Source organism: Protopterus annectens, chromosome 8.part1 (assembly GCF_019279795.1).
Source record: "Protopterus annectens isolate FY-2018-M chromosome 8.part1, PAN1.0, whole genome shotgun sequence".
Taxonomy (NCBI): Eukaryota; Metazoa; Chordata; order Ceratodontiformes; family Protopteridae; genus Protopterus; species Protopterus annectens.
The window spans coordinates 108,987,699-109,013,184 of record NC_056742.1 but is presented as its reverse complement, the minus strand read 5'-3'; the positions used below and the strand labels follow the sequence as shown (position 1 = coordinate 109,013,184).

Genomic DNA, 25,486 nt, shown 5'->3' with positions numbered 1-25,486 from the left:
TTCCCTAGGTGACAAAGAGCTAAAGGTAATTTGATCCATTATCTACATGTGACTGACAGCTCACAGCAGGTGACCAGACTAACGTACTGTTTTTCTTGTTAGCCTTTCCTTCCTTATAGTGGGAGGCTTTTTTTGTTGTACTCTTCCTGTCAAATTTAGACCCAAGCTCCATAGCACTGGGAATAATCACTGTTTTGCAAAGCATCAAACTCCCACTTATTTTTCCTTCCTGTTTGGTTAAATAGCAAACAAATGATGCACTATAAACACAAAATATTTCACAGACTTGCATGACAGCACCCACATGTTTTTTTTAAGTGGTAATTTAAGAAAATTATGGTATTGCATACTTCTTGTAATCTGATGTAGTGCTGTCTATTAATTGTGACCATCATCTGCTTCTTATGTAAAACCATGCAATTAATGTCTACGCATGGTCATTGCAAATTTATGCTCTTGGTTTTTTCAGCCGTTACTGTGCTTCTGCCTGTACTTCGTCACATATCAGTGGGGCTCTTCAGAAAAGTGAGATTAGTTTGACATTTTTGCTAGGTTAAGAGTGGGCTGGGCAAGGCAGCTCTGACATCACAATGTGGGAGGTCCACTGGCTCTTCTATACAGCATGCCAATCAGGCAGGGATTACATTACTTTGGGGGAGGAAACATCCCGGTAGCTATAGCAAAAGCTCTGGCAGATATGACATAATTTCAAAGCCAGCTAGTGGTTTTTCAACTTGGTTTTCAAAGTGAAAGTAAAACAGTATGGAAAGGTACGAAGCCTAACAGGGAAAACAGTTGAGTGGATTCGTTTTTAAAGCTGCATGGGTGATTTTTCAAGGCTGTATCAATGAAAAGGGACTAAAAGAGACAGTAGGTTGGGCAATCTGCTTTAATATCCCGTTGTTGTCCTTTAAAAGTAAAGGAAATACAGTCTGACAGCCAACTGGTCAGAGTGGTTTTTGCTAACAGAGGACCTTTTTTGGCATCTGAGAAAAAAACACACAAAGTTGATCCAACTTCTTAAATTCCTTGGTTCTATGTAAACAGAAACGTAACTGTCTCTGCACATCAAGTTGGTGTACCACGTATTCTGCCTTACTGCCATATACTTGGGGAAAAATACTGGTAACTCAATGGTCTGATTTAAGTTTGATTTTGAACACTCCTTTGGTAAGGAAAGACAGATTAGTACGTAGTGAAACCCTATCATTATGAAACACTAGATATGAGGGTTTGGTTGACGATGTTTGCAGTTCTGATACCCTTCTGGCCACTAAGAAGATGGTTTTCAAAGTTAAAAAATTCAGATGACATGACAACCCTGGCTCAAAAGGTGGAAGAATTATTCTGGACAGGACAAAATTGAGATTCTATGGTGGTAGTGGAGATGTTATTGGAGGCCTTAAGAAAAGCTTTGCACAATCTATGTGACAATGTTTGGTCCATTTTCACCTAGATGAAAATTTGAAATTGCTGCTAATTGGACTCTGATAGTAGCAGCTGCTGCACCTTCTTCGAAAAGCTTTGTTAGGAATTCTAGGATAGAAGAAAAATATGCAAAATAGGGGTCAATCTTATTCTGTAGGGCCCAAAATGAGAACCTTTTCCATTTGCTAAGATATAATCTTCTCATTGAGATCTTATGGGAGGATATCAAAATGTGTCGAGTGGACGATGAAAGATTTTGTAACCTGGCTATGTTTGGAACTGGAGCAACCAAGCTGTCAACTTCAGGCATTTGAGAGATGGATTGAAGAATGTATCAGAAGATTTGGTACAGCATCCAAGATCTAAGGTTCCTCTTGAAGATAAGGTTGTAGGAAGGAGAACCAAATTTGACGAGGCCATTAAGGGGCAGAATTAAAGGTCCTTCCCAACAATTTGGCTTTCGGAATGACTTTGGGTATTAACGGAAAAGGAGGAAAAAAGTGTACAGGAGACCTGGGGGCCAATTGTGTAGAACTGCATCCATTGGGGACTTCCCCTGAGGGGAATCAGGGCAAAATAGTCGCTGCATTTTGTGTTTGTGGATGTGGTGAAAAGGTTACAGCAAGGCTGGCCCCATCTGCGGAAAATACTCTCCACTACTTCTTGTTTGAGGGACCACTCATGTGGCATTAGTATACATCTGCTGGGTTTGTCCGCAATCATGCTGGATTTCCCCAGGATGTGCGTGGCTGTTAGAAAGCGATGGGAAGACATTGCCCATTGCCATACTCTCAGGGCCTCTCGACATACAGGACAAGATCGGATTCCTCCTTGTTTGTTTATGTACCATACCACTGACATAGTGTCTGTCAGAATTGCAATTGTTCCTACAGGTAGAGAGTCTTGGAATGGCAGCAACGCTAGAAGCACTGCTCTCATCTCCAGAACATTGATGTGCAAGTGAATCTCATATTTTTTCCATGTGCCTTGGGCTGTTCTTCCCAGATAATACCCCCCCATCTGGGAAGCATCCATGGTCACTGTGGCTAGGGGAGCTGGAGGAATAAAGGGTTTCCCTATCAGTACTTAATCTGAATGACCCCACCAAAGCAGATGCTTTTTGAAAGCTGGTGTCATGGTTATTTTGTGGGACACTGGGAGCATTTGCATCGACCACTGGGCAAAAAGAAGCCACTGCAGGATCCTCATATGCATGCATGCCATACGAACTATTGTGATAAAAGCTGCCATTTTGTCTAGGACCTTCAGAATGTCTTTGGCTTGAGCTTTTGTTTTGTGCAGCAGATTCAGCACCTGTTTTTGAAGGACCTGAATCCTTTCTCCTGGAAGGTTTACCATCATTGTGTTTGTGTTTAGCTCTGCTCCAGTATGTTGAGATGGCAATAAGGTAGATTTTTCGTAATTGACAGTAATTCCCAACTCTGCAAATAGCTGTAATGCGTGTCCCTTGCTTGAATTAGTAGCTGCTTGGTGGTGGCGGTTAGGAAAAAGTCGTCTAAGTATGGAAACACCTGCAATCCTAGCAGTCTCAGGTGAGCCATGAATTCTGCCATACATTTGGTGAACACTCAGGGGGCTATAGTGAGGCCAAAGGGCAGAGCTTGAAATTGATGGTGACTGGCTCCCAGCCGAAAGCACAGGTGCCTTGTGGATGGCCTGTCCATTTTTATGTGGTAGTATGCACCCTGGAGGTGCACAGAGCAAATCCAATGGTCTTTCCCTAGAAATGGAAGTAATGACTGCAATGTGACCATCCAGAATTTTGCCTTCTTTACGGACTTCAGTCTGCTGAGATCCAGTATTGGTCTCCAGTCCTCGCTTTTCCTTGGAACTAAAAGAACCTCGAGTAAGTTCCGGATCCTACTTGGTCTGCAGGGACTGACTGGATGGCACTTTTAGCAACTTTTGAATTTCTGTGGTTGCTTGAACTCTTTGATTGGGTGGAACATCTGGAATCCTTTTGTTTGGGAGAGGTGGAATTGAAAAAGGTATTGAGTAACCTCTGGATACGATTCTTCGCACCCATGAGTCCTTCATAATTTTTAGCCAGGTGACTGGGTGCAAAGAAAAGCATCCCCTGACTTCCTCCAGAGTAGGACAGATGGGCCTCCTCCCACGAGCACTGAAAGGGCTTTCCAGAAAAAGATTCCCAGTCACCCTGGTTCTACGGATTCCCCTCTGCCATGTGGATCATGTCTAGCGTTATTTCCTCCTCCTCTGTCCCTGAAGGAGGGTTCACCACATGTGTCAGGAAAAACTCTCTGGGATTTCTGGAACCACATTCCCCCCTTTTGAACTTTGGGATGGGGTCTGGAAGGGGTGAAAAAAACGTACTCTCACAGCAGAGAGAGTTTTTCCCACTTGTTCACACCTGGTTAACGTTTCTTTTACTTTCGGTCCGAAAAGGGATGAACCATCAAAGGGGGTGTTTATGAAGGATGACTTAAGGGTTTTGCGAAATTACAGAGGCGCATACAGGAAGGTCTCCTAAGGGTGATTCCTGAAGATGCTGACCTACTCGCTCCATCAGCTACATAAGAGATCAGCCTCATGGACGAGTTAACTAGAGAGTTAAGGGTGGAGAGCTGGGATAGGATGGGATGAGATTTTCTATGACATCCCCTCAACTACTGAACCCTAGAGAGAATCTCCTAGCTCTTTAATGAGATCTCTCTGCAATCTAGTAAAATGGGTTAAGCAGTTCAGGGACCCGAGAGTGAAGGCCGTTGATGAAAACATGCGCTTTCCATCTGTGTCCATCATCCGCGAATCTTTATTCGGTGGATGAACAGATGAGGCTGTTTCTGATAACTCCTTTTTAATGGCCGCTGCCACCACCATAGCATTTACTGGAACACCTTTTGTTAGAGAACTTTTGTCTTGTGGACTAGTTATGAACTTATTCGGCCTCCTAGGGATGGATTCCGCTGTGTCTGGAGACTCCTATGCCTTTCGACAAAGTAACTCCAAGAGCTCATCGAAAGACTGAGACACCCAAGAGGTAGAAGGTTGAGATCTGAAAGCTTTCAGGTACACAGACTCCTCTTCGTTAGGGTTTATGGACTTCCAGCCGCCTCTCTGCTTTAGGATCTCTAGGATGCCTGCAAAGGAGACATCCCCAGAGGGCGACCGTGAGGACCCTTCTGATTCATCGAGGTCCGTGTCTGATGTGACTCCTGTGGGGAGTCTAATGCATCCTCTTGCAAGTTTTCTTTCAAGAAGCCTCTTCAGAAGGGTATTCTGGAGAGGTCTCAGAAGACGGGGGAGCACCCCACTGGGGCTTCCTGAAGCTCTGGGTCTCTACTCCTTTTTGGAGTCTGTTCTGCCGAGATGGACACCGGTGCTTTAAGAGATGGAATGGGTGTAGCAAATGGTGAGGCGGTCTCTGAGGACAAAGCTCTCCTCATAACCTCGAAGGCTCCACTCCCCTGGGCCAAAGAACCGATAGACATCCCCAGTGCACAGGAGCAGGCTCCTAAGCAGAGACAGAATCCAAGTTCACATGAGCAGAGTCTGAGAGAGAAGAGTCGGATCCGACAAAATATCGGCTCCACTCACCCCCCCATGGACCCGACCGGTGAGTGTCGGCTCCTAGACTCCACGGATGGCACTGAAGTAGTCAGAGCATTTGGAGCCGAAGAACTTGGGGTAGGTCTCAAACCCATCACTGGCTCCACATATTCTGGCTCAGAGGCCACTGGTTGGGTCAGAGGAGGAATCGAAGTAGAGGGGAAAGGCCCAGTTGGTTCCGAAGCCCTAGGGGTCGGTTCCGATAATTTTGCTAGCGCCAGTGTCTTTAACAGTCTCTGCACAACACAATCCACATCAAAATCAGAAAAACTTCTTGAGGACCTCGTCGAAGGGGCTTGAGATGCTGATACCTGAAGAATAGGTGATCTCAAAGTTGGAGATACCGGGTCCAGTGCAGGGGACCGGCTCCTTACTTGTAAAACCATTGGTTCCGAAGGCAGGAGAGCGGAGATTGAAATGTTTGCAAAGTGAACTTCTTTAGAAACAGTCAGACAATCTTGGTGCCTTTTTAGATGTCTCCGACTCTGACGATGTAGATCTTTTTGATGATTTTTCAGAAGTAGGTGACTTGTGTTTCTTGACCTTGTTCAAAGGTTTCAGTGAATTAGGACTTTAGGAGCCCTCTTAAAATCAGTTGGTGTCTCCTCTCCTGCAGGACTCTTGAGCTAAATGAATGACATACATCACAAGAGTCCTGCAAATGAATTGCCCCCAAGCAATATACACATTCCATGTGACCATCAGTTAGTGACATTTTCTGTCCACACTTAGGACACTTCTTAAAACCAGAAGGCTTTGAATCTTTCGACTGTTTAGACATTTTTAAGGAAGTTTGTCTTAAGTAAGCAAAGAAAGAATCGACTTGAACCTCTCCAGTTTAAACGAGGTTGTAGCAAAAATCTATAAATGTAATCACTGTTATCGAAGGAAAACACACACACACACACACATACAATAATCCCTTCAAATGCAAGGAGAAAGGAGTCCTCTAATTTAACAGACTACCGCAAATATAATACGGTTAACTCAGAAACCCAGAAAGCAATAAAGACCACAAGAATGAAACAAATGACTGTAGACCAAATCCACTACTCGAGCAGGGTAGCGTTCTACCAAACAAGGACTTCCACCAAGTGTAAATAGTTCAAGACAGTTTATTATAGCACAGTCTCCAAAAAACCATAAAACACCAACAGATTGTAAGGTTAAGCGCTTTCATCTGAATGTAAAACAGACTTCTTCAGAACCATTAATTGCACATTAATTGACCCTTATTAAAGCCGTTTTGGCGCCAAAAAAGAAAAAAGAAGGAAAAATCCTTACAATTTAACATTAAATAATGTACTTATATTATTTGGTAATTAAATAAAACAATAGTTCTTGTTAAAAACATATAAAAATTTTTATGTAAAATATAATATATTGTGTAATATATATATTATATAATATAATTCCTACGAACTCAATATTTTACAGAAAATATATACAATTTGTCAAGTATATAAATTTTAAAAAGAACTTTGACAATATGTAACAATGAATAAAATACTTGCTGTGTGTGTCTTTTACCCACGATCTACTAATAAAAAAGGCTTTATACTGATGCTATCGTTAAGACCAGGAGAGGTTGTGGCATCACAGAAAATTTGCCACTCACTCTCTTTCTGTGCCAAGAAAACTTTCCAATTGCCACCACAGGCTGAGATATCCACTTCATCAATAATAGAAAATGTAAATACATGATCTTCCCCTTTATCCAACGCATGCTTACTTAATGCATTTTTATTGTCCCCTTTTTTTTATCTTGTATAGATGTTCATAAATACGTGTTTTTAGTTTCTTTTCAGTCTTGCCTATATAATAGGCAGGACAAAGTAAACAGGTAGAAAGATAAACTACTCTTTGGGTGTTACAATTCCCTTTTCTGCAATAACACACTGTTCTCAATAAATTGTGCAATTTAATAGTCTTGTTCTCATTAATGTGTTTGCATTGGCTACAGGTACCACATTTCCTGGTTCCACTCTTTATCTGGGTAGATTTTGTTTTTAAACCACCCTCTAACATTCTTTTTAAATTAAAAGGCGTTTACAAACAGTAATGGGCTTATTCACTGAAGGTAAACTATTGCCTTCCGAAGTGTTAATCAATTCCCAGTGCCTGTTCAGAATTCTCCTTCACTAAATTAGTATAAGGGTTAAACATGATGATGCATACTGTCCTATTGACTTCTCCACCCTTCTTTCCCTTTTTGTCTAAAAAATTTTTTCCCAATAAGGGTGTGTATCTATTACCCCAACAGCTTTTAACATAACTTACCAGCTTGTTTAACATAACTTTTGGATAATTTCTATTCAAAAACATTTGATAAATACCTTCAATTTCACTTTCCATGATGTCCCTAGTAGAGGACATTCTGGCTGCCGGATACACTGCCCTTTGAAAGCGTTCTTAAAAATGTGTGGTGGGTGGCAGCTACTATATTCAATGTAATCATTCGAAAGGTAGATTTCCTAAATATTTTAGATACAAAACCTTCTCGAGTGTTACTAATGTAAGTGTCAAGGTATGAAATCCCGTTTTTTTCAAATTTAAAAGTAAATTTTAGAAAGTCCGTGGTGTTGTTTAGGTAGGTAATAAACCTGTGTATGTCCTCAATAGGCCCTTTCAAATAATAAACAGGTCATCCAAAAATCGAGAATACAATGTGATGTAATTAAAAAATTCACTAGGAAAAACATACAAATTTTCCCACTCAAGCATAACCAAATTGGCAAAAATGGGGGCACAGGAGGCCCTCATAGCTACCCCTTTGGTTTGCCTGAAAAGCTCTCCTTGAAATTGTATGTAGTTATGTTCAAGTACTAACCCCATCATGTCCAATATCAAACTAATCCTGTCCCATGAAAGTCCCAAGTACTTTTTCAGACTGTTGCCAAAAAATTCAATTCCAATAGGACCTGGGATGCAAGAAAACAAGTCTTGAACATCAATGGTCAAAAAAGTAAGATCTTCGACCCATACTTCAGGCGTAAGTTTACTCAAAAATTCCCAGGAATCTTTTATGAGGTGGGGAACTTTACTGTAAACATGTTCTGTCCAATGATCAATAGTGACCCCTATGTTGTAAGTTTTTGAATGGGAACCAGAAATAATAGGTCTAAAAGGGGGGTTTTCCAAAGATTTATGTATCTTGGGAATTCCAAAAATATTGGCCATTTTTGGAAATTCTGTTCTTAAGAAGTTGTAAACTTCATTGGTAATACAATTGTCCAGTAGATATTCTTCTATAGCCAAACCAATCCTCTGATAACCTATATTGATTTGGTTAAGGGACACCTCTTCGTAGTTCCCGGAATTGAACAATATATCATGAATGGCTGTATTATAATTAAGTGTATCAAAAATGACCAAACCCCCTCCTTTGTCTGGTTTCATTATCCTAATGTTGGAATTTGCCACAACTTCCTCCAGACAAGTTCTTTCACCCCTTGATAAATTATCTTCAAAATGTATGTCTGGACAGGAGTTGTTGCGTATATTCTTATAAAGCCTGTATATGACCATCTTTTCATAGAGTGCCACTTGGGGGTTAGATTGAGGAATATATGCACTCTTCCTAGATAACCTGTTACATATGTTGGGACGTATATTTGTGTTGTTCTGTTCATCCCTAAACTGTAAAGCCAAATTGACTCTACGACAAAACAACTTGACCTCTTTGACCACATCTACTAAATTGAATTTTGCTGTGGGAATAAATTTCATTCCCTTACTGAAAAGGGTAAAGAATTCTTGTGAAATGTAAAACTCAGTATAATTGTATACCTTAAAACCAGCAAAAGAATTCTTATTATTATTATTATATTATATAATATATATATTACACAATATATTATATTTTACATAAAAATTTATATATGTTTTTAACAAGAACTCTTGTTTTATTTAATTACCAAATAATTAAGTACATTATTTAATGTTAAATTGTAAGGATTTTTCCTTCTTTTTTCTTTTTTGGCGCCAAAACGGCTTTATAAGGGTCAATTAATGTGCAATTAATGGTTCTGAAGAAGTCTGTTTTACATTCAGATGAAAGCGCTTAACCTTACAATCTGTTGGTGTTTTATGGTTTTTTTGGAGACTATGCTACAATAAACTGTCTTGAACTATTTACACTTGGTGGAAGTCCTTGTTTGGTAGAACGCTACCCTGCTCGAGTAGTGGATTTGGTCTACAGTCATTTGTTTCATAATACGGTTAACTGCTAATATCTAACTGATAAACGGAAAACGTTAACTGCTACAAAGTCAAGCACTCAACACTATAATAAGTGAACTATCAAAGATTTTCTCTTTAGAGGCAAACACACGCAAACGCTAGCAAAGAACTACTATTAGAAATATTAACTTTGATTAGTGAAGAAAGGGGATAGGTTAAGAAAAAGCCCAACAAACCAAAGGCCTAAAAGTTATAATTAAAGACTATATTTTCACAAAGGGAACAGCAAACAGCATACTATGAGGTTAAAGCCCACCAAATTATTTTTTTAAGGAAAACTATGAATTTTAACTGTAAAATATTTAGAAAAGTCTGTACTTAGCCTGAGCTAGCATAGAAAACTCTCGATCCATTTCTGTGGCAGACAAGATCCGAGTTGGAGCACTAGTGCATCATGGGATAGGGAATTAGCCTCGAGCTAGCTGGAGACCTCGAGCTTGTGAAACTGTAGAGTCAGAGCAGAGGCTCGGCTCTGAACCCATCAGTAAGAATGAATGCGAGATAGGGCCTTCACATCAGAACTTTTTGAAGTGCAGGAGATTTTGACAAGATACAAAGCAGAAAATGGCCCACAGCCAAAATAAAATGTTGAAAATGTTGTCAACAGAAGTAAAATACAGATAAAAATGATATAAAACACCCAGGGGATCTACAAAGACCTCAGGAACTGAACTGAGGGGAAGAAAAACTAGTACAATAATCCATTCTGTTACCTTCACTACTAAAATGAGAAAGTTCAGTATAAGTGTGTGCAGCTTTAAGAGGCAAAGCTAAGAAACGTTTTCAAGAAGTTACACTGCCCAATGGATCCACCTCTGGATATGGCATGCTGACAGACCGTTTTTAAACGGCCACAAATTTTAGCACATCCTGCAGCTGACAGAATGTGGCTCTAATGGGTGCTTAGTGCATCGCAGGATTATCTATATTACAAAGCTGTTATGCACGGTTTTATTAATGTTCTTTTCCCTTTGACTATGAATGAGGCATTTACAAAGCTGTTATGCACGGTTTTATTAATGTTCTTTTCCCTTTGACTATGAATGAGGCATTTCCAGAGAATAACTAGCAGAAACTACCTGCCATATAAAAAGGTTTTAGCAAATTGTTTTGGGTCATTGTGATCCAAAAGTATGGAAATTTTAGTGAGTTTTCTCACAAACAAGTTAACCATAGACCCTAGCAAAAGGAACTAGTAGTGCTGCAGAAGTTAATAAAATGAATTTTGTAAAACTGTGGACTAAAATATGGTCTGCATGCTGAAAAATGTACACACACAAGCTGAATCCAATTCTAGTAATACTGACCTATTCTCAGGTCGACGGTAATTCAGTCTACAGGATCCACTTGTCAGACTGAACACTGGATGAAACGCACATTCAAAACTATAAAGGGCTCGCTCTGCAACAAAGCAAAATTAACAAGATGTCAGAATTTGAAATATAATAGCACAGACTTTTCTTTTTATGTAGCACATTTAATAAAATGTATTTTATTAAGGGATGCTTCTTTCCTTGTTTGCTGCCAAACATTAGACAAATCAGTTCAAATCAAAACTAAACAGAAGTAGAAGTTTTCATGCAAAATGAATTCTGAGTTGGTTTCCATATACAGTAGAGAGTCAATTATCCAAACTAATTGGGACCTAGGGTGGGTCGGATAATCAAACATAACTAAACTGGATAAAAAAAACCTTCTAAAATCTTGTTTTTTCTGCATGCAGGGAATACACTTTCCATTCATTCAGAGACTCCAGTAGGCAAAGAATATTTTTCACACATAAGCAGGCTACAAGCTCAAAAAAAATGTACAAGCAAATACATACACCATTTACATATTCAGACTTTATGATTTTTTCCTACCCAAAAACTTTGGAGTGCTGCATTCGGATAACTGACATTTCGGATAATAGACTCTCTACCGTACTAGTCTGCCTTTTAAAATGTTTAATATTGACAAAAACAGTGTTACAAAGGTGCCACAAATGATAAAACTAGACAAAAAATGCAAGCTTTAAAAAATGTCAAAAGTAAAAAAAAAAAAAAAATACAAGAGATCAAAACAATAATTAATTTCATTTAACATTAACGATTAACCAATGCATTTTTTTGATTTTACTTTTGCACCAGTAGATGGCCTCTTGAATTCATTACCATAACTTGTAATTTGTGTTGATCGGTTTTAGAATAACATACATTTATTTTTCACGTAGTACTAAATTAAAAACATTCTCCACTTCTGCAGACAATTATCAACCGAAGACAGCCTACATCAAAAGTGACAATTTTCAATGCAAATACTTCTGAACAGCTACGGATATGTGCTGAATGGAACTCTTCTTATATGTTTGGATAAATAAAAATCCAGTAACCACTCCGACTCCAATAACTAATGCCCAAAGATTTAATTCACAGAACCACAATAAAAATAAAAAATTACATCCAGGTCAAGCGCTTTCGTATTATCACTTCATCAGAACAATTTCCTCACCATAACCTCAGCCTTATAATATACATTCAATTAACTCAATTAGGTACAATCCTGTCTTTAAAGAAACATACAAAATGTCATCTTCATCCTAACAGCATCAAGAAAAAACAGTATGCATTTTAACAATATTTAAACAGACAGAAAATAAAACAACATCTTTAAAAACAACATCTTTAAAAATATTAAAACAGGTTTATGTACAATGGTAGTTGTAGTATATATAACCTGGACTTAACGTTTTAATGCCCTATATTTTAATTCATGTTTAATACTAATATGCTCATTTAATCCTGGGGTTTCACTAGCATTTAGTCTTAATTGCAATTTGACTTCAGCCCTCAATAATTTATTATTCCAATCACCACCTCTAAAATCATGTCCTACTACTTCTAGTATACCAAACTTAAAACTATGGCTAGGGAACATCTTAATATGTTTACATAGTGCATTTTTTTCATCATTTCTCTTAATACTATAACAATGCTCATATATCCTTCTACTCAACTTCCTCTCAGTTTTACCTATATAGAATTGTCCACATTCTGAGCAAAGGGCTAGGTAAACCACCCCCATAGTATTACAAGATCCATTCATAAAACTAACCTCTCTAGTATATGCTCCCACCGTAATCTTAGGAACATCAATGATAAACTTACAATAATCACATGCCCCACATCTAGAGGTACCTTTCAACTTGTTATTATTACTGGAATAATTATTTTCCAATAAGTACCTTAAATTATTATTCACCTTATATGTAAATAGGGGTTTTTCACCTACAGTTGTTAATACCTCTTTATTCCCCTTAAACATTGCCCAATTATTTTTAATAATTTTCTGTACTTCCCCTGAGGTTTCACCATATGTTAAAACCATAGCTTGTGAAAAAAGATTAACCTCTTCTAATCTTTTAACAGGGATTTCCTCGTCCCTACCTAAAAGGGGTTTATATCTCTCATCCCACTGTTCCACAAGTTCATCTCGAATCTGTGAAACAAAAGAATAAGGATAGCCTCTAGCTACAAACATGGGTTGGCATATCCTTTACCTAAAGCATACTTAGACACTACTAGTGAAAGTAATAATGAATCTGTAGTTACGGGTGGTATGAATCAAAATGTTAATAGACAGACTAGTAATGTAAATTCGTATGACACTGAATTTCCACCGTTAAGAAGGTCAGAAAGGATTTTTAATAAAAATCAAGGAAGAATAGAAAAATCTAATTTTTTAGGGTCCAGTGGGGAGATTTCGATACAATTATCGAAACCCAATGAACCGACGGAAGAACAGTTACGAATAGTTGAGGTGACAAACATGAACAACTTATATGAAGACATTACCTCTGATGATGGATTAGTATTTCTCTATAAAGGGTTTAAAATATATAATTATGCTGGATTAGAGCTGAGTAAAGGTTTGTTTAATTTATTAATGAAGGGGTTAAAATTTGTTCCTACGGTTAGAGAAGATATTAGTAAAACTTTAATAGAATTGAAAATATTTGTTAGGAAACTAAACCTTAAGGTGTTAAATAGGGATAACAATGAGGGATATACACATAAGGAAAAGAATATGATAAAGAAAAAAGTTGCTATAACCCCCCCATTACTACCTATCCTAAGTTCCTTTGAAAGTGTATGTTCTCAGGAAATATACAAAAAGCTTAATGAACATAAAAGGAGAGTTTTTAATTTGACTAAGCACGAAAAGGTATTGTTAGAGGAAATAAGATGTGATGAAAAAGTTAGATATATGAAGCCTAAGGGAGGGGGAATGGTTATAGTTCATAATGTGGACTATGAAAACAATATTTTTTGCATGTTGAATGATGAATCTAAGTATGAAATGGTCTCAAGGAATGAAATAAACCTGGCACATAGGAAGATTAAATTTATTCTGGAGGACTCATTATTTCAGGGGGTGATTAATGAGGAAGTATTTAACTTTCTGATGGTGGAACATCTGACCATTCCGCTTGCCTTTGGTATTCCGAAAACACAAAGATTTGGTGGATCCACCTTATAGACTTATTATTCCTGGTTTTAATAGTATATTGTATCCATTGGGGGGTTTTATTGATAGAGTTGTTAAAGGTGCTATTACACCAGTAAAGCATATTTTAATAGATTCTTGGGATTTTTTAAAAAGAGTGAAAAAAGAATTTTATAATGATGACAGTTGTTTTTCCACTGTGGACTTAGTGGACTTATATACATCTATTCCCCATGATGTAGGTCTGGAAATGTTTCAAGAAATTTTGGTTATGGAAAGTAGTTTAAATAATAGTATGATTAATTTTATATTGGAATTGATGGAGTTAGTGTTAAAATATAATTTCTTTACATTTGGGGGAGAATTTTTTAGACAGATTAAGGGTGTTGCGATGGGCAACTGTTGTGCACCGACATTTGCAAATCTGGTGATGTATAGATGGGAATCCAAGTTTTTATTCAGTTCACCCCTTAAGGATCGTTGGTACCTATACTTAAGGTTTTTAGACGATGTGTTTATTTTATGGAAAGGTGAAGGATCACATGAAAAGTTAATGGACTTTTTAAATCATGTTTGTGACTATTTTAAAATTTACAGGTTGTACAAATAGTGAAAGTATCAATTTCTTGGATGTAATGTTATTTAAAGATTTTAATCTAAAAAGGTTTCAGTCTAGTCTGTATAGGAAGCCCACATTTTCAAACGATTATCTAGAATGAGTAGCCACCCTATTTATATCAAAAGAAATGTAATGAAGGGACAGATGGTTAGGGTCCTAAGAATGTGCTCTAATATAGAATTTGTAAAAAAGGAAACTGAAATACTATTAGAAATGTTTGTAGCTAGAGGCTATCCTTATTCTTTTGTTTCACAGATTCGAGATGAACTTGTGGAACAGTGGGATGAGAGATATAAACCCCTTTTAGGTAGGGACGAGGAAATCCCTGTTAAAAGACTAGAAGAGGTTAATCTTTTTTCACAAGCTATGGTTTTAACATATGGTGAAACCTCAGGGGAAGTACAGAAAATTATTAAAAATAATTGGGCAATGTTTAAGGGGAATAAAGAGGTATTAACAACTGTAGGTGAAAAACCCCTATTTACATACAAGGTGAACAATAATTTAAAGTACTTATTGGAAAATAATTATTCCAGTAATAATAACAAGTTGAAAGGTACCTCTAGATGTGGGGCATGTGATTATTGTAAGTTTATCATTGATGTTCCTAAGATTACAGTGGGAGCATATAATAGAGAGGTTAGTTTTATGAATGGATCTTGTAATACTATGGGGGTGGTTTACCTAGCCCTTTGCTCAGAATGTGGACAATTCTATATAGGCAAAACTGAGAGGAAGTGGAGTAGAAGTATATACGATCATTGTTATAGTATTAAGAGAAATGATGAAAAAAATGCATTATGTAAACATATTAAGATGTTCCCTAGCCATAGTTTTAAGTTTGGTATACTAGAAGTAGTAGGACATGATTTTAGAGGTGGTGATTGGAATAATAAATTATTGAGGGCTGAAGTCAAATGGCAATTAAGACTAAATGCTAGTGAAACCCCAGGATTAAATGAGCGTATTAGTATTAAACATGAATTAAAATATAGGGCATTAAAACGTTAAGTCCAGGTTATATATACTACAACTACTATTATACATAAACCCGTTTTAATATTTTTAAATATGTTTTTAAAGATGTTTTATTTTCTGTTTGAATATTGTTAAAATGCATACTGTTTTTTCTTGATGCTGTTAGGATGAAGATGACATTTTGTATGTTTCTTTAAAGACAGGATTGTACCTAATTGAGTTAATTAAATGTATTATATAAGGCTGAGGTGATGGTGAGGAAATTGTTCTGATGAAGTGATAATACGAAAGCGCTTGACCTGGATATAATTTTTTATTTTTATTGTGGTTCTGTGAATTAAATCTTTGCGCATTAGTTATTGGAGTCGGAGTGGTTACTGGATTTTTATTTGTTGTTTTTTTCCACTCTTCACCCTGGTTTTTACTTATCTGTTTGGATGCTGATGAGCACTTGAGTGTGACTTCATAAACATATTCAGTTTCCTAGAACCCTTAACAAAAGTGAGACTCTAGGGCAATTCCCCCTTATGTATCACTTCTTATGTTAATCATTTTAATATGAATTACTACTAATAGAGCAAGAAAAAAACGCCAAATTTGGTGTTGCCAAATACCACGTACCAACCAAACAAACTGGAAGCGAAGTGAAGGATAACCTTCAAAGTTTATTGTAAGTCAATTTAAATCCACTGCAAAACACACTGTTAACAAAACCATGAACGCCTTCTCAGCCTAAGCATTTTCGTCACAAATGGACTTCATCAGATAAAAACAGCTGTTCTTAGTTAACCTTTTATATAAATTTAAAAACAAGGAACCAATCATGTTTGTTCTAATTTAAGCCTTCAAATCACATCAATTAATTATTAAAAATATACACCATTTAATAAATATCCTTCCTAAATAAATACATATGTTTAAATAAGCAATAAATAAATACTGCCCAATAAATTTATGAAATGTTATTAAAAACTTTTGTATGTTTAAAACCTCTTATAAAATGTATAAATATATAAATAAATTAATTAAAATAAAGTGAAATAAATGAAATGAGATTTCATCAATGCAAACCTATATGCTTTATGTAATGATGATTTTGTATAGACGATAGTGCCATCTACTGGTTACCTGGGTTATCACACCTTTCTTTTCATATTTTTTCAGCCCTTATTTTCAAAAGGGGCTGAATAGATATGTACTCATTTAAACCCGGTTTCCTATTTGCCTCTTAAGGCCACTTGCCACCACAGTTCCCTATAGGCTATTAGTTCTTCCAAGGGGCCCCCTCTGTTGTCACTTACTATTTGGTCCAAAACAAAAAATTGGAATTTGGACCCTACACAAACCTTGGAATGCCTAAAAATCGCATTTGTTTCCTTTTCCTTCTTGACATCATACATGTGTTCATATATTCTTCTTTTAAGTGACCTTTCCGTCTTTCCAACATAAAAAGACGGACATACCACACATGTAGCCAAATAAACGAGCCCCCTTGATTCACAGTTATAATATATGCCTTACTTTTTAGCCATCTTTTTCTCCCTTTCAAAAATACTTTTTCTTTGTTCAAAATGTGATCACATTGCCTACACCTACCACATTTAAAAGTTCCAGTTTTTACCCTACCTCCTGTTTCTTTATTCTTTTCGTTATCAGTATAGTTTTCTAGACATCCTTTTATACTAATGTTTTTTTTAATATAACTTTAGGCATATGGGTAGAAAACCCTTCCAAATCTGTAAAATTTTTAAATCTCTCCCATTCTCTGTGAAATATTGTCTTTACTTTCTTGTTTAGTAAATTGTATTCAAGAATAAGTGATTGTTGAAAATTTTCATCTTCCTTTTCTTCTATCACTTTCACATCATTATTCGACCCAAGTATGGGTCTGAATCTATCCCTTCTACCCTTTTCTACCTCTGTTCTTAAGTTTTGAATAAAATCACTGGGGTATGCTCTCTCAAGAAACATTTTTTGTAACAAATCACACTCTATTACAAATTTGTCATCTTTACTGGTCATTCTCGACCCTCTTACAAATTGCCCTTTCACTAGATTCTTTTTACAATACAACGGGTGGGCACTATCAAAGTGTAAAAAAGAGTTTACGTAGGTGGGTTTCCTATAAACACTTGTTTGGAAGGTTTTATTTTCTAAGGTTATTTCTACATCTAAATATGGGATGTTAGTCTTTGAGTAATTATATGTGAACTTTAAAAATTTTGAAGTTTCTTCCATATATTTGATAAATTCATCCAGTATATCTATACCCCCTATCCAAAATATAATGATATCGTCAAGAAATCTTTTGTATAGTGTCCAATATTTCTCATATTTTGATCCCAAAATATATTTCTTTTCCCAATTAGCTAAAACTAAGTTAGCAAAGGTAGGTGCACAGGCAGCACCCATTGCTACACCTTGCAACTGCCTAAAATATTCTCCATTGAATAAGAAAAAATTGTTTTTCAATACTAGGTCCATTAACCCTGTGCACACTACCTTTTCTTCATGGGTCAATCTACTGTCCGCAAATATTTCTTCTTCAAACATCATGATGCCATCTTCATATGGTATAGAACCAAACAAATCAATGATGTCTATAGTGACAAAAGTTAATTCTTCGTGATACAAATTGATGTTCAAGATACCCAAAAGGTCCCAAGAATCTTTCAAAATTGTTTCCTTTTCTATCCAAATGTGTTTGGTCTTAATATCTACATATTTAGCTAGAGAATTTGTTTTTGACCCACCCGCTTCGACAATGGGTCTCAGTGGTGGGTCCAAGCTATTTTTGTGATTTCGATACCAAATATAACTGGTATTTTGGGTTTAGTTTTTTTCAAAAAGGTTAAAGTCTTAATATTAATAAGCTCTTCATTCATCATATCTTCCAAAATACCATCAATTTTGTAATAAGCCATATTGATTTAATTTCTGGAGACCTCACTATATTTTGTTTCATTTCTTAATATTTCATTCATTTTGCCTTCATATACAATCACATCCATCACCACCACTCCACCCCCCTTATCGGGTTTCATGACCCTAATGTTTTTATTAGTTTTTAATTCTTCCAAAATTAAATGTTCCTGAGGGTGGAGATTATTGTGAATTTTGCTATTTCTCATATTTTTGTCTTTTCTTCTAATTTCTCTTTCCATGATGTTTTCAAAATTCTTTAGCTGGGTATGTATATAACTGGATTAAAAACAGATTTCTTCGTTAATAAATTTTTGTTTGTAACGTTCCTATTTCTTTTCACCTCAACATCCATACCTTCTTTATGAAACAACAACTGCAAATTCATCTTCCTAATAAAAAGTTTCATATCAATAAGAGTTTGTGTAGAATTACCTTTAACTAGTGGTATGAACTTAAAACCCTTTTCTAATAGTTTAAAATGCTGAACATTTAATACCAGATTACTAAAATTGTAAATAGTAAACCCTCCTAAAGTATGTTTATTCTCATTTTCCTCTATAATGTAATCCAGTGTGTCCTCTGTTGGGTGGGGGGTCCCTATTGTCTGTATTTCCCCCTCCCCCTTCCCCCCCCATTGTTGAAAATTTCCTTGCTGTCTTCTGTCCTGCCATTTCTCACTCTCTGGCCTTTCTAATGGGGGAAGTTCAACATCGTATTCGTTTTCCATCCATTCTCAGTTTTCCTCATAATTTCTATATTTTTCTAAGCTGACGGGTTACAGGTATCAGTATGACAACTACAAACAATACAACTATAATTACAAAAAGCCCTTAGAAAAATATAGAAATTATGAGGAAAATGGAGAATGGATGGAAAATGAAAACGATGTTGAATTTCCCCGATTAGAAAGGCCAGAGTGAGAAATGGCAGGACAGAAGACAGCAAGGAAATTTTCAACAACGGGGGGGGGGGGAATACAGACAATAGGGACCCCCCACCCAACAGAGGACACACTGGATTACATTATAGAGGAAAATGAGAATAAATATACTTTAGGAGGGTTTACTATTTGCAATTTTAGTAATCTGGTATTAAATGTTCAGCATTTTAAACTATTAGAAAAGGGTTTTAAGTTGATACCACTGGTTAAAGGTAATTCTACACAAACTCTTATCGATATGAAACTTTTTATTAGGAAGATGAATTTGCAGTTGTTGTTTCATAAAGAAGGTATGGATGTTGAGGTGAAAAGAAACAGGAACATTACAAACGAAAATTTATTAACGAAGAAATCTGTTTTTAATCCAGTTATACATACCCAGCTAAAGAATTTTGAAAACATCATGGAAAGAGAAATTAGAAGAAAACACAAAAATATGAGAAATAGCAAAATTCACAATAATCTCCACCCTCAGGAACATTTAATTTTGGAAGAATTAAAAACTAATAAAAACATTAGGGTCATGAAACCCGATAAGGGGGGTGGAGTGGTGGTGATGGATGTGATTGTATATGAAGGCAAAATGAATGAAATATTAAGAAATGAAACAAAATATAGTGAGGTCTCCAGAAATTAAATCAATATGGCTTATTACAAAATTGATGGTATTTTGGAAGATATGATGAATGAAGAGCTTATTAATATTAAGACTTTAACCTTTTTGAAAAAAACTAAACCCAAAATACCAGTTATATTTGGTATCCCGAAAATCCACAAAAATAGCTTGGACCCACCACTGAGACCCATTGTCGCAGTGGGTGGGTCAAAAACAAATTCTCTAGCTAAATATGTGGATATTAAGACCAAACACATTTGGATAGAAAAGCAAACAATTTTGAAAGATTCTTGGGACCTTTTGGGTATCTTGAACATCAATTTGTATCACGAAGAATTAACTTTTGTCACTATAGACATCATTGATTTGTTTGGTTCTATACCATATGAAAATGGCATCATGATCTTTAAAGAAGAAATATTTGCGGACAGTAGATTGACCCATGAAGAAAAGGTAGTGTGCACAGGGTTAATGGACCTAGTATTGAAAAACAATTTTTTCTTATTCAATGGAGAATATTTTAGGCAGTTGCAAGATGTAGCAATGGGTGCTGCCTGTGCACCTACCTTTGCTAACTTAGTTTTAGCTAACTGGGAAAAGAAATATATTTTGGGATCAAAATATGAGAAATATTGGACACTATACAAAAGATTTCTCGACAATATCATTATATTTTGGATAGGGGGTATAGATATACTGGATGAATTTATCAAATATATGGAAGAAACTTCAAAAAATTTTTAAAGTTCACATATAATTACTCAAAGACTAACATCCCATATTTAGATGTAGAAATAACCTTAGAAAACAAAACCTTCTAAACAAGTGTTTATAGGAAACCCACCTACATAAACTCTTTTTTACACTTTGATAGTGCCCACCCGTTGTATTGTAAAAAGAATCTAGTGAAAGGGCAATTTGTAAGAGGGTCGAGAATGACCAGTAAAGATGACAAATTTGTAATAGTGTGCGATTTGTTACAAAAAATGTTTCTTGAGAGAGCATACCCAAGTGATTTTATTCAAAACTTAAGAACAGAGGTAGAAAAGGGTAGAAGGGATAGATTCAGACCCATACTTGGGTCGAATAATGATGTGAAAGTGATAGAAGAAAAGGAAGATGAAAATTTTCAACAATCACTTATTCTTGAATACAATTTACTAAACAAGAAAGTAAAGACAATATTTCACAGAGAATGGGAGAGATTTAAAAATTTTACAGATTTGGAAGGGTTTTCTACCCATATGCCTAAAGTTATATTTAAAAACACCATTAGTATAAAAGGATGTCTAGAAAACTATACTGATTCCGAAAAGAATAAAGAAACAGGAGGTAGGGTAAAAACTGGAACTTTTAAATGTGGTAGGTGTAGGCAATGTGATCACATTTTGAACAAAGAAAAAGTATTTTTGAAAGGGAGAAAAAGATGGCTAAAAAGTAAGGCATATTATAACTGTGAATCAAGGGGGCTCGTTTATTTGGCTACGTGTGGTATGTCCGTCTTTTTATGTTGGAAAGACGGAAAGGTCACTTAAAAGAAGAATATATGAACACATGTATGATGTCAAGTAGGAAAAGGAAACAAATGCGATTTTTAGGCATTCCAAGGTTTGTGTAGGGTCCAAATTCCAATTTTTTGTTTTGGACCAAATAGTAAGTGACAACAGAGGGGGCCCCTTGGAAGAACTAATAGCCTATAGGGAACTGTGGTGGCAAGTGGCCTTAGAGGCAAATAGGAAACTGGGTTTAAATGAGTACATATCTATTCAGCCCCTTTTGAAAATAAGGGCTGAAAAAATATGAAAAGAAAGGTGTGATAACCCAGGTAACCAGTAGATGGCACTATCGTCTATACGAAATCATCATTACATAAAGCATATAGGTTTGCATTGATGAAATCTCATTTCATTTATTTCACTTTATTTTAATTTATTTATATATTTATACATTTTATAAGAGGTTTTAAACATACAAAAGTTTTTAATAACATTTCATAAATTTATTGGGAAGTATTTATTTATTGCTTATTTAAACATATGTATTTATTTAGGAAGGATATTTATTAAATGGTGTATATTTTTAATAATTAATTGATGTGATTTGAAGGCTTAAATTAGAACAAACATGATTGGTTCCTTGTTTTTAAATTTATATAAAAGGTTAACTAAGAACAGCTGTTTTTATCTGATGAAGTCCATTTGTGACGAAAACACTTAGGCTGAGAAGGCGTTCATGGTTTTGTTAACGGTGTGTTTTGCAGTGGATTTAAATTGACTTACAATAAACTTTGAAGGTTATCCTTCACTACTAATAGAGCACTACAAACAGAAAATACCTCAAATTGTAGCTTTTCTATACACGCAGAAAAAAAAAATAAAAAATTATATATATATATATATATATATATATATATATATATATATATATATATATATGAATATAATAAAAGTATGCAAGCAATATTTCATGGATTTGTAAAAATTTATCCAGCAAAACCCAAAGGAGTTTTGGAAGATCATAAATATTCCAGGGTAAAAGCAACGTTACAAAAGTCCTCATTACATATCTCCTTAGAACAAAATGAACTACATAGTCAACATTGTAAGCAATAAAGTTGTGTGAGGTACTCACCACAACAAATGAAAGAACAGTCTAGTTTTTCCAGCATCTATACGATCTTCTGTATCATTCCACTTTTAGTATATGTGCTGCCGAAGCAAGCATCAGCATCTATATGATCTATAGCCCACTTTCTTGGAAATTTGTCAAGTCTATTTTTCCCCTTTCCTAAGCAGTAACTGGATAAAGTGTGTGTGTGGGGGCTCTGTTTAAATAATGCACACAAGGATAATCAAGTCCTCTTATGCTTACAGTGCCAGTTTCAGACAATAAACCAAGCCCCACTTAATTTGCTCAAAGTGATAAAAACATCTCATGAACCACCTCACACATTAACCTCTTATCTGTCTTCTGTCCATTTTGTAGTGTCATATACAGCACTGAATCCCTCTGGGTAAATGCACCATACTCTTAACAACGTCAATGTCAACTTCCATACTACTTACTTTATGGGTATCAATTACTGATGCAAAGATTATGCCAACAGTTTTTATTTCAGCACTAATCCCTTTGTGTGTAACACACTTTACTACACAGGACTACCTTTCAGGTGATTCATGTAGACCTACTTTTGTTTTTCTAGAAGTGACCATCCCATAGTAGAGAATTATTATACCCGTGTTATTACACTGTATGCCAAAGACTGGGAAGCTTATTCTGTTCCATATTTATTTCTCTTGAAAGTAGGTGCACAGTCTACAAAACGTGCTGCCCGATTGACTGTTCATGCTGTATTCCATGTCCCTTTATGTACTGAACTCTGCTGTAAACTACCAAAGACATGCCTACACAATACAAAATATTTCAACAAATGCGTCATGAAAAGAAATTGGAAGAAACAAGATAACTGCTTAGCATACAGTAAATACAAACAAGTTTATTAAACATAATGCCTACAATTCTAATAAATGAACTAGAAGGTAAATGATAATTTTAGAATCAGAAAACACACCTTATATGAATATGATGAGCATATAATTACAGCAAAAAGAAAATAAAACTTTTGCACATGACCCTTAAAGGGGTTCTGTACCCTGCATTTGCCAATGAACTTTATTCTGCCATGAAACTAATACCTTGACAGGCAGGCTTACTCACCTGCCATCTAAGCTTGCCGGTTTGGTGGATTTGAAGAGCATCACTTTTAATGAAGGCCTAAGGAGAAAGTTTCCCTTCAAAAAGGCCTTAAACAACCTTAAGAAAACTATAGAGACCGACAGTGTTCAATAAGGAAATTGGAAACCACCACAAGTTAACAAACTGTGTAGTAGCTTGCTCTTGACCGAAATAGACCAGCCAAGAAAGGCAAAACAGAGTACAAGGGCTGAAAAGGGATCCAGACCTTAAAAGGCAATCCAAATACTAAATCTTCTCCATTTACTGCCATAAGTCTTTCTGGTAGAAATCATCAGAAAGGAAGCAAAAATCTTCACCATGCTAGCAGGCAGCTTGAGATTTTCAGCAATTACTGGAAGCAAAATAACTGTGCAAGTCAGTTTAAGGGACCTGAGACTGGGGTAGGGCTTGCCATACAGATGGGTAATTAGATTTGTACAGGATCCAGAAGCCATGGAGGATAGACTAGATGAGGCCACAGGAAGGGGAACCAAACCTGCCTGAGCCAGAAGGGGACTACAAGGATCAGAGATGCCTTGCACCAAGCTGATTTTTGCAAGAGTTGTACCCTGGGGCCAAGCATAGATCAAAGCGTCCTTTGGTAACCATCCCTCCTGAGGGATCGGAGCAAATAAGCTGTTGCACTTGGTGTTGTCCAGGGGTGCAAATAAGTTGCAGCAAGGCTGGTCATGCTGGCAAAAAAATCACTGATGCCACTGTCTGCTTAAGGCCCAAGAAGCACCTGATGATACTGCCACGCAGGACAGAGGGCAAACTTTAAAAGACACCACCCTAGGGGCAGAAGCAGACCTCAGAATCAGAGTTTTAGGGGAGTCTTTCTCAAACAAACCCTTTTAGTGTTCCTGAAGGGTTACTCAGCCTCTGCACTCATGGAGCATTAGTATATACTAACTCAACTTGTCCACTAGTACTGCTGGATTTGCTTAGGATATGCATTGCTATCAGAAACCGTTAGGAAGACATCATCCACTACCACACCCTCATGACTTCCCAACATAGAGGTAAGATCAGGTTCCACCTGGTTTGTTCAAATACCAGACTGCCACCATATTGTCAGTCTGGATGGATATTGCACCTTTGGGGAGAAGGTTGTGAAAAGCCTGCAATGTCAGGAAGATTGCTCCAACTGATGTGAAGATTGCCTTCCAACTGGGACCAGGTACCTTGGACTGTCCACCCTCAAAATGCCCCTCCCCCAAAAAAGAGAGGTATCCATAGTTACTGTGGACTTAAGCATGCAAAAAAACAAAGGGACATCTTATCACCACTACGATGGAGGTTAGCCACCCTAAAATGCATTTGTGGTAGACCTCAGAGTCTCATCAGATGCTGATTTTAATGTGTTCTTAGAAACCACTGGACAGTCTCTCCACTTTTTTACCCTCATGTAGAACCTGGCAAGTGGAACTAACAAAATGTCAGTCAAAAAATACCAGAAAAGTTTGAGGAAGCAGACAGAAAAGTGACTGAAGAGACAACATCCTGAAAGAAGGAACCTTGAGAAAGCTGTTGAGAAAAAGACAGGTCTAGAATGGACCTCTATGACCCCTCTTTCATGGGAGCCAAAAACATTCTAAAATGAAAACCTATAACCTACATTGACAAGTGACCTGTTCCCATCAGATCCCACAGAAAACCAAAGGAAAATGAGAGGGCTGGCAAACGGGAGGCTAAGGAAGGATGAAGAATGGAAGAAGAGACTTCCAAGCCATAAAATAACCACTCTGGATAATGAGTACCACCCAGGCATTTGTGATCATCTGTTTTCAAACAGGAAAAGAAGCGTCAACCTGAAGGACAGAGGAATCTGACCAAGGGAAAGGGGAGGCTGGATGTCAGGGAGGCAGTTTTGTCAGGAACATCAAAGCTACTGCTCCCTATAACTCTGAGGATGCTTGTCTGGGAA

General features: G+C 36.5%; 1 protein-coding gene across 1 annotated transcript in view; it reads right to left on the bottom strand.

Moving 5' to 3' along the window:
• The window catches only part of TCF25 (transcription factor 25), an 848,985-nt gene that overhangs the window by 663,086 nt on the left and 160,413 nt on the right, over positions 1-25,486 (bottom strand). Inside the window, exon 9 of the mRNA XM_044081728.1 lies at positions 10,569-10,662. Within this exon, the coding sequence (XP_043937663.1) occupies positions 10,569-10,662 (94 nt within the window). The remainder of the gene's footprint in view (positions 1-10,568; positions 10,663-25,486) is intronic.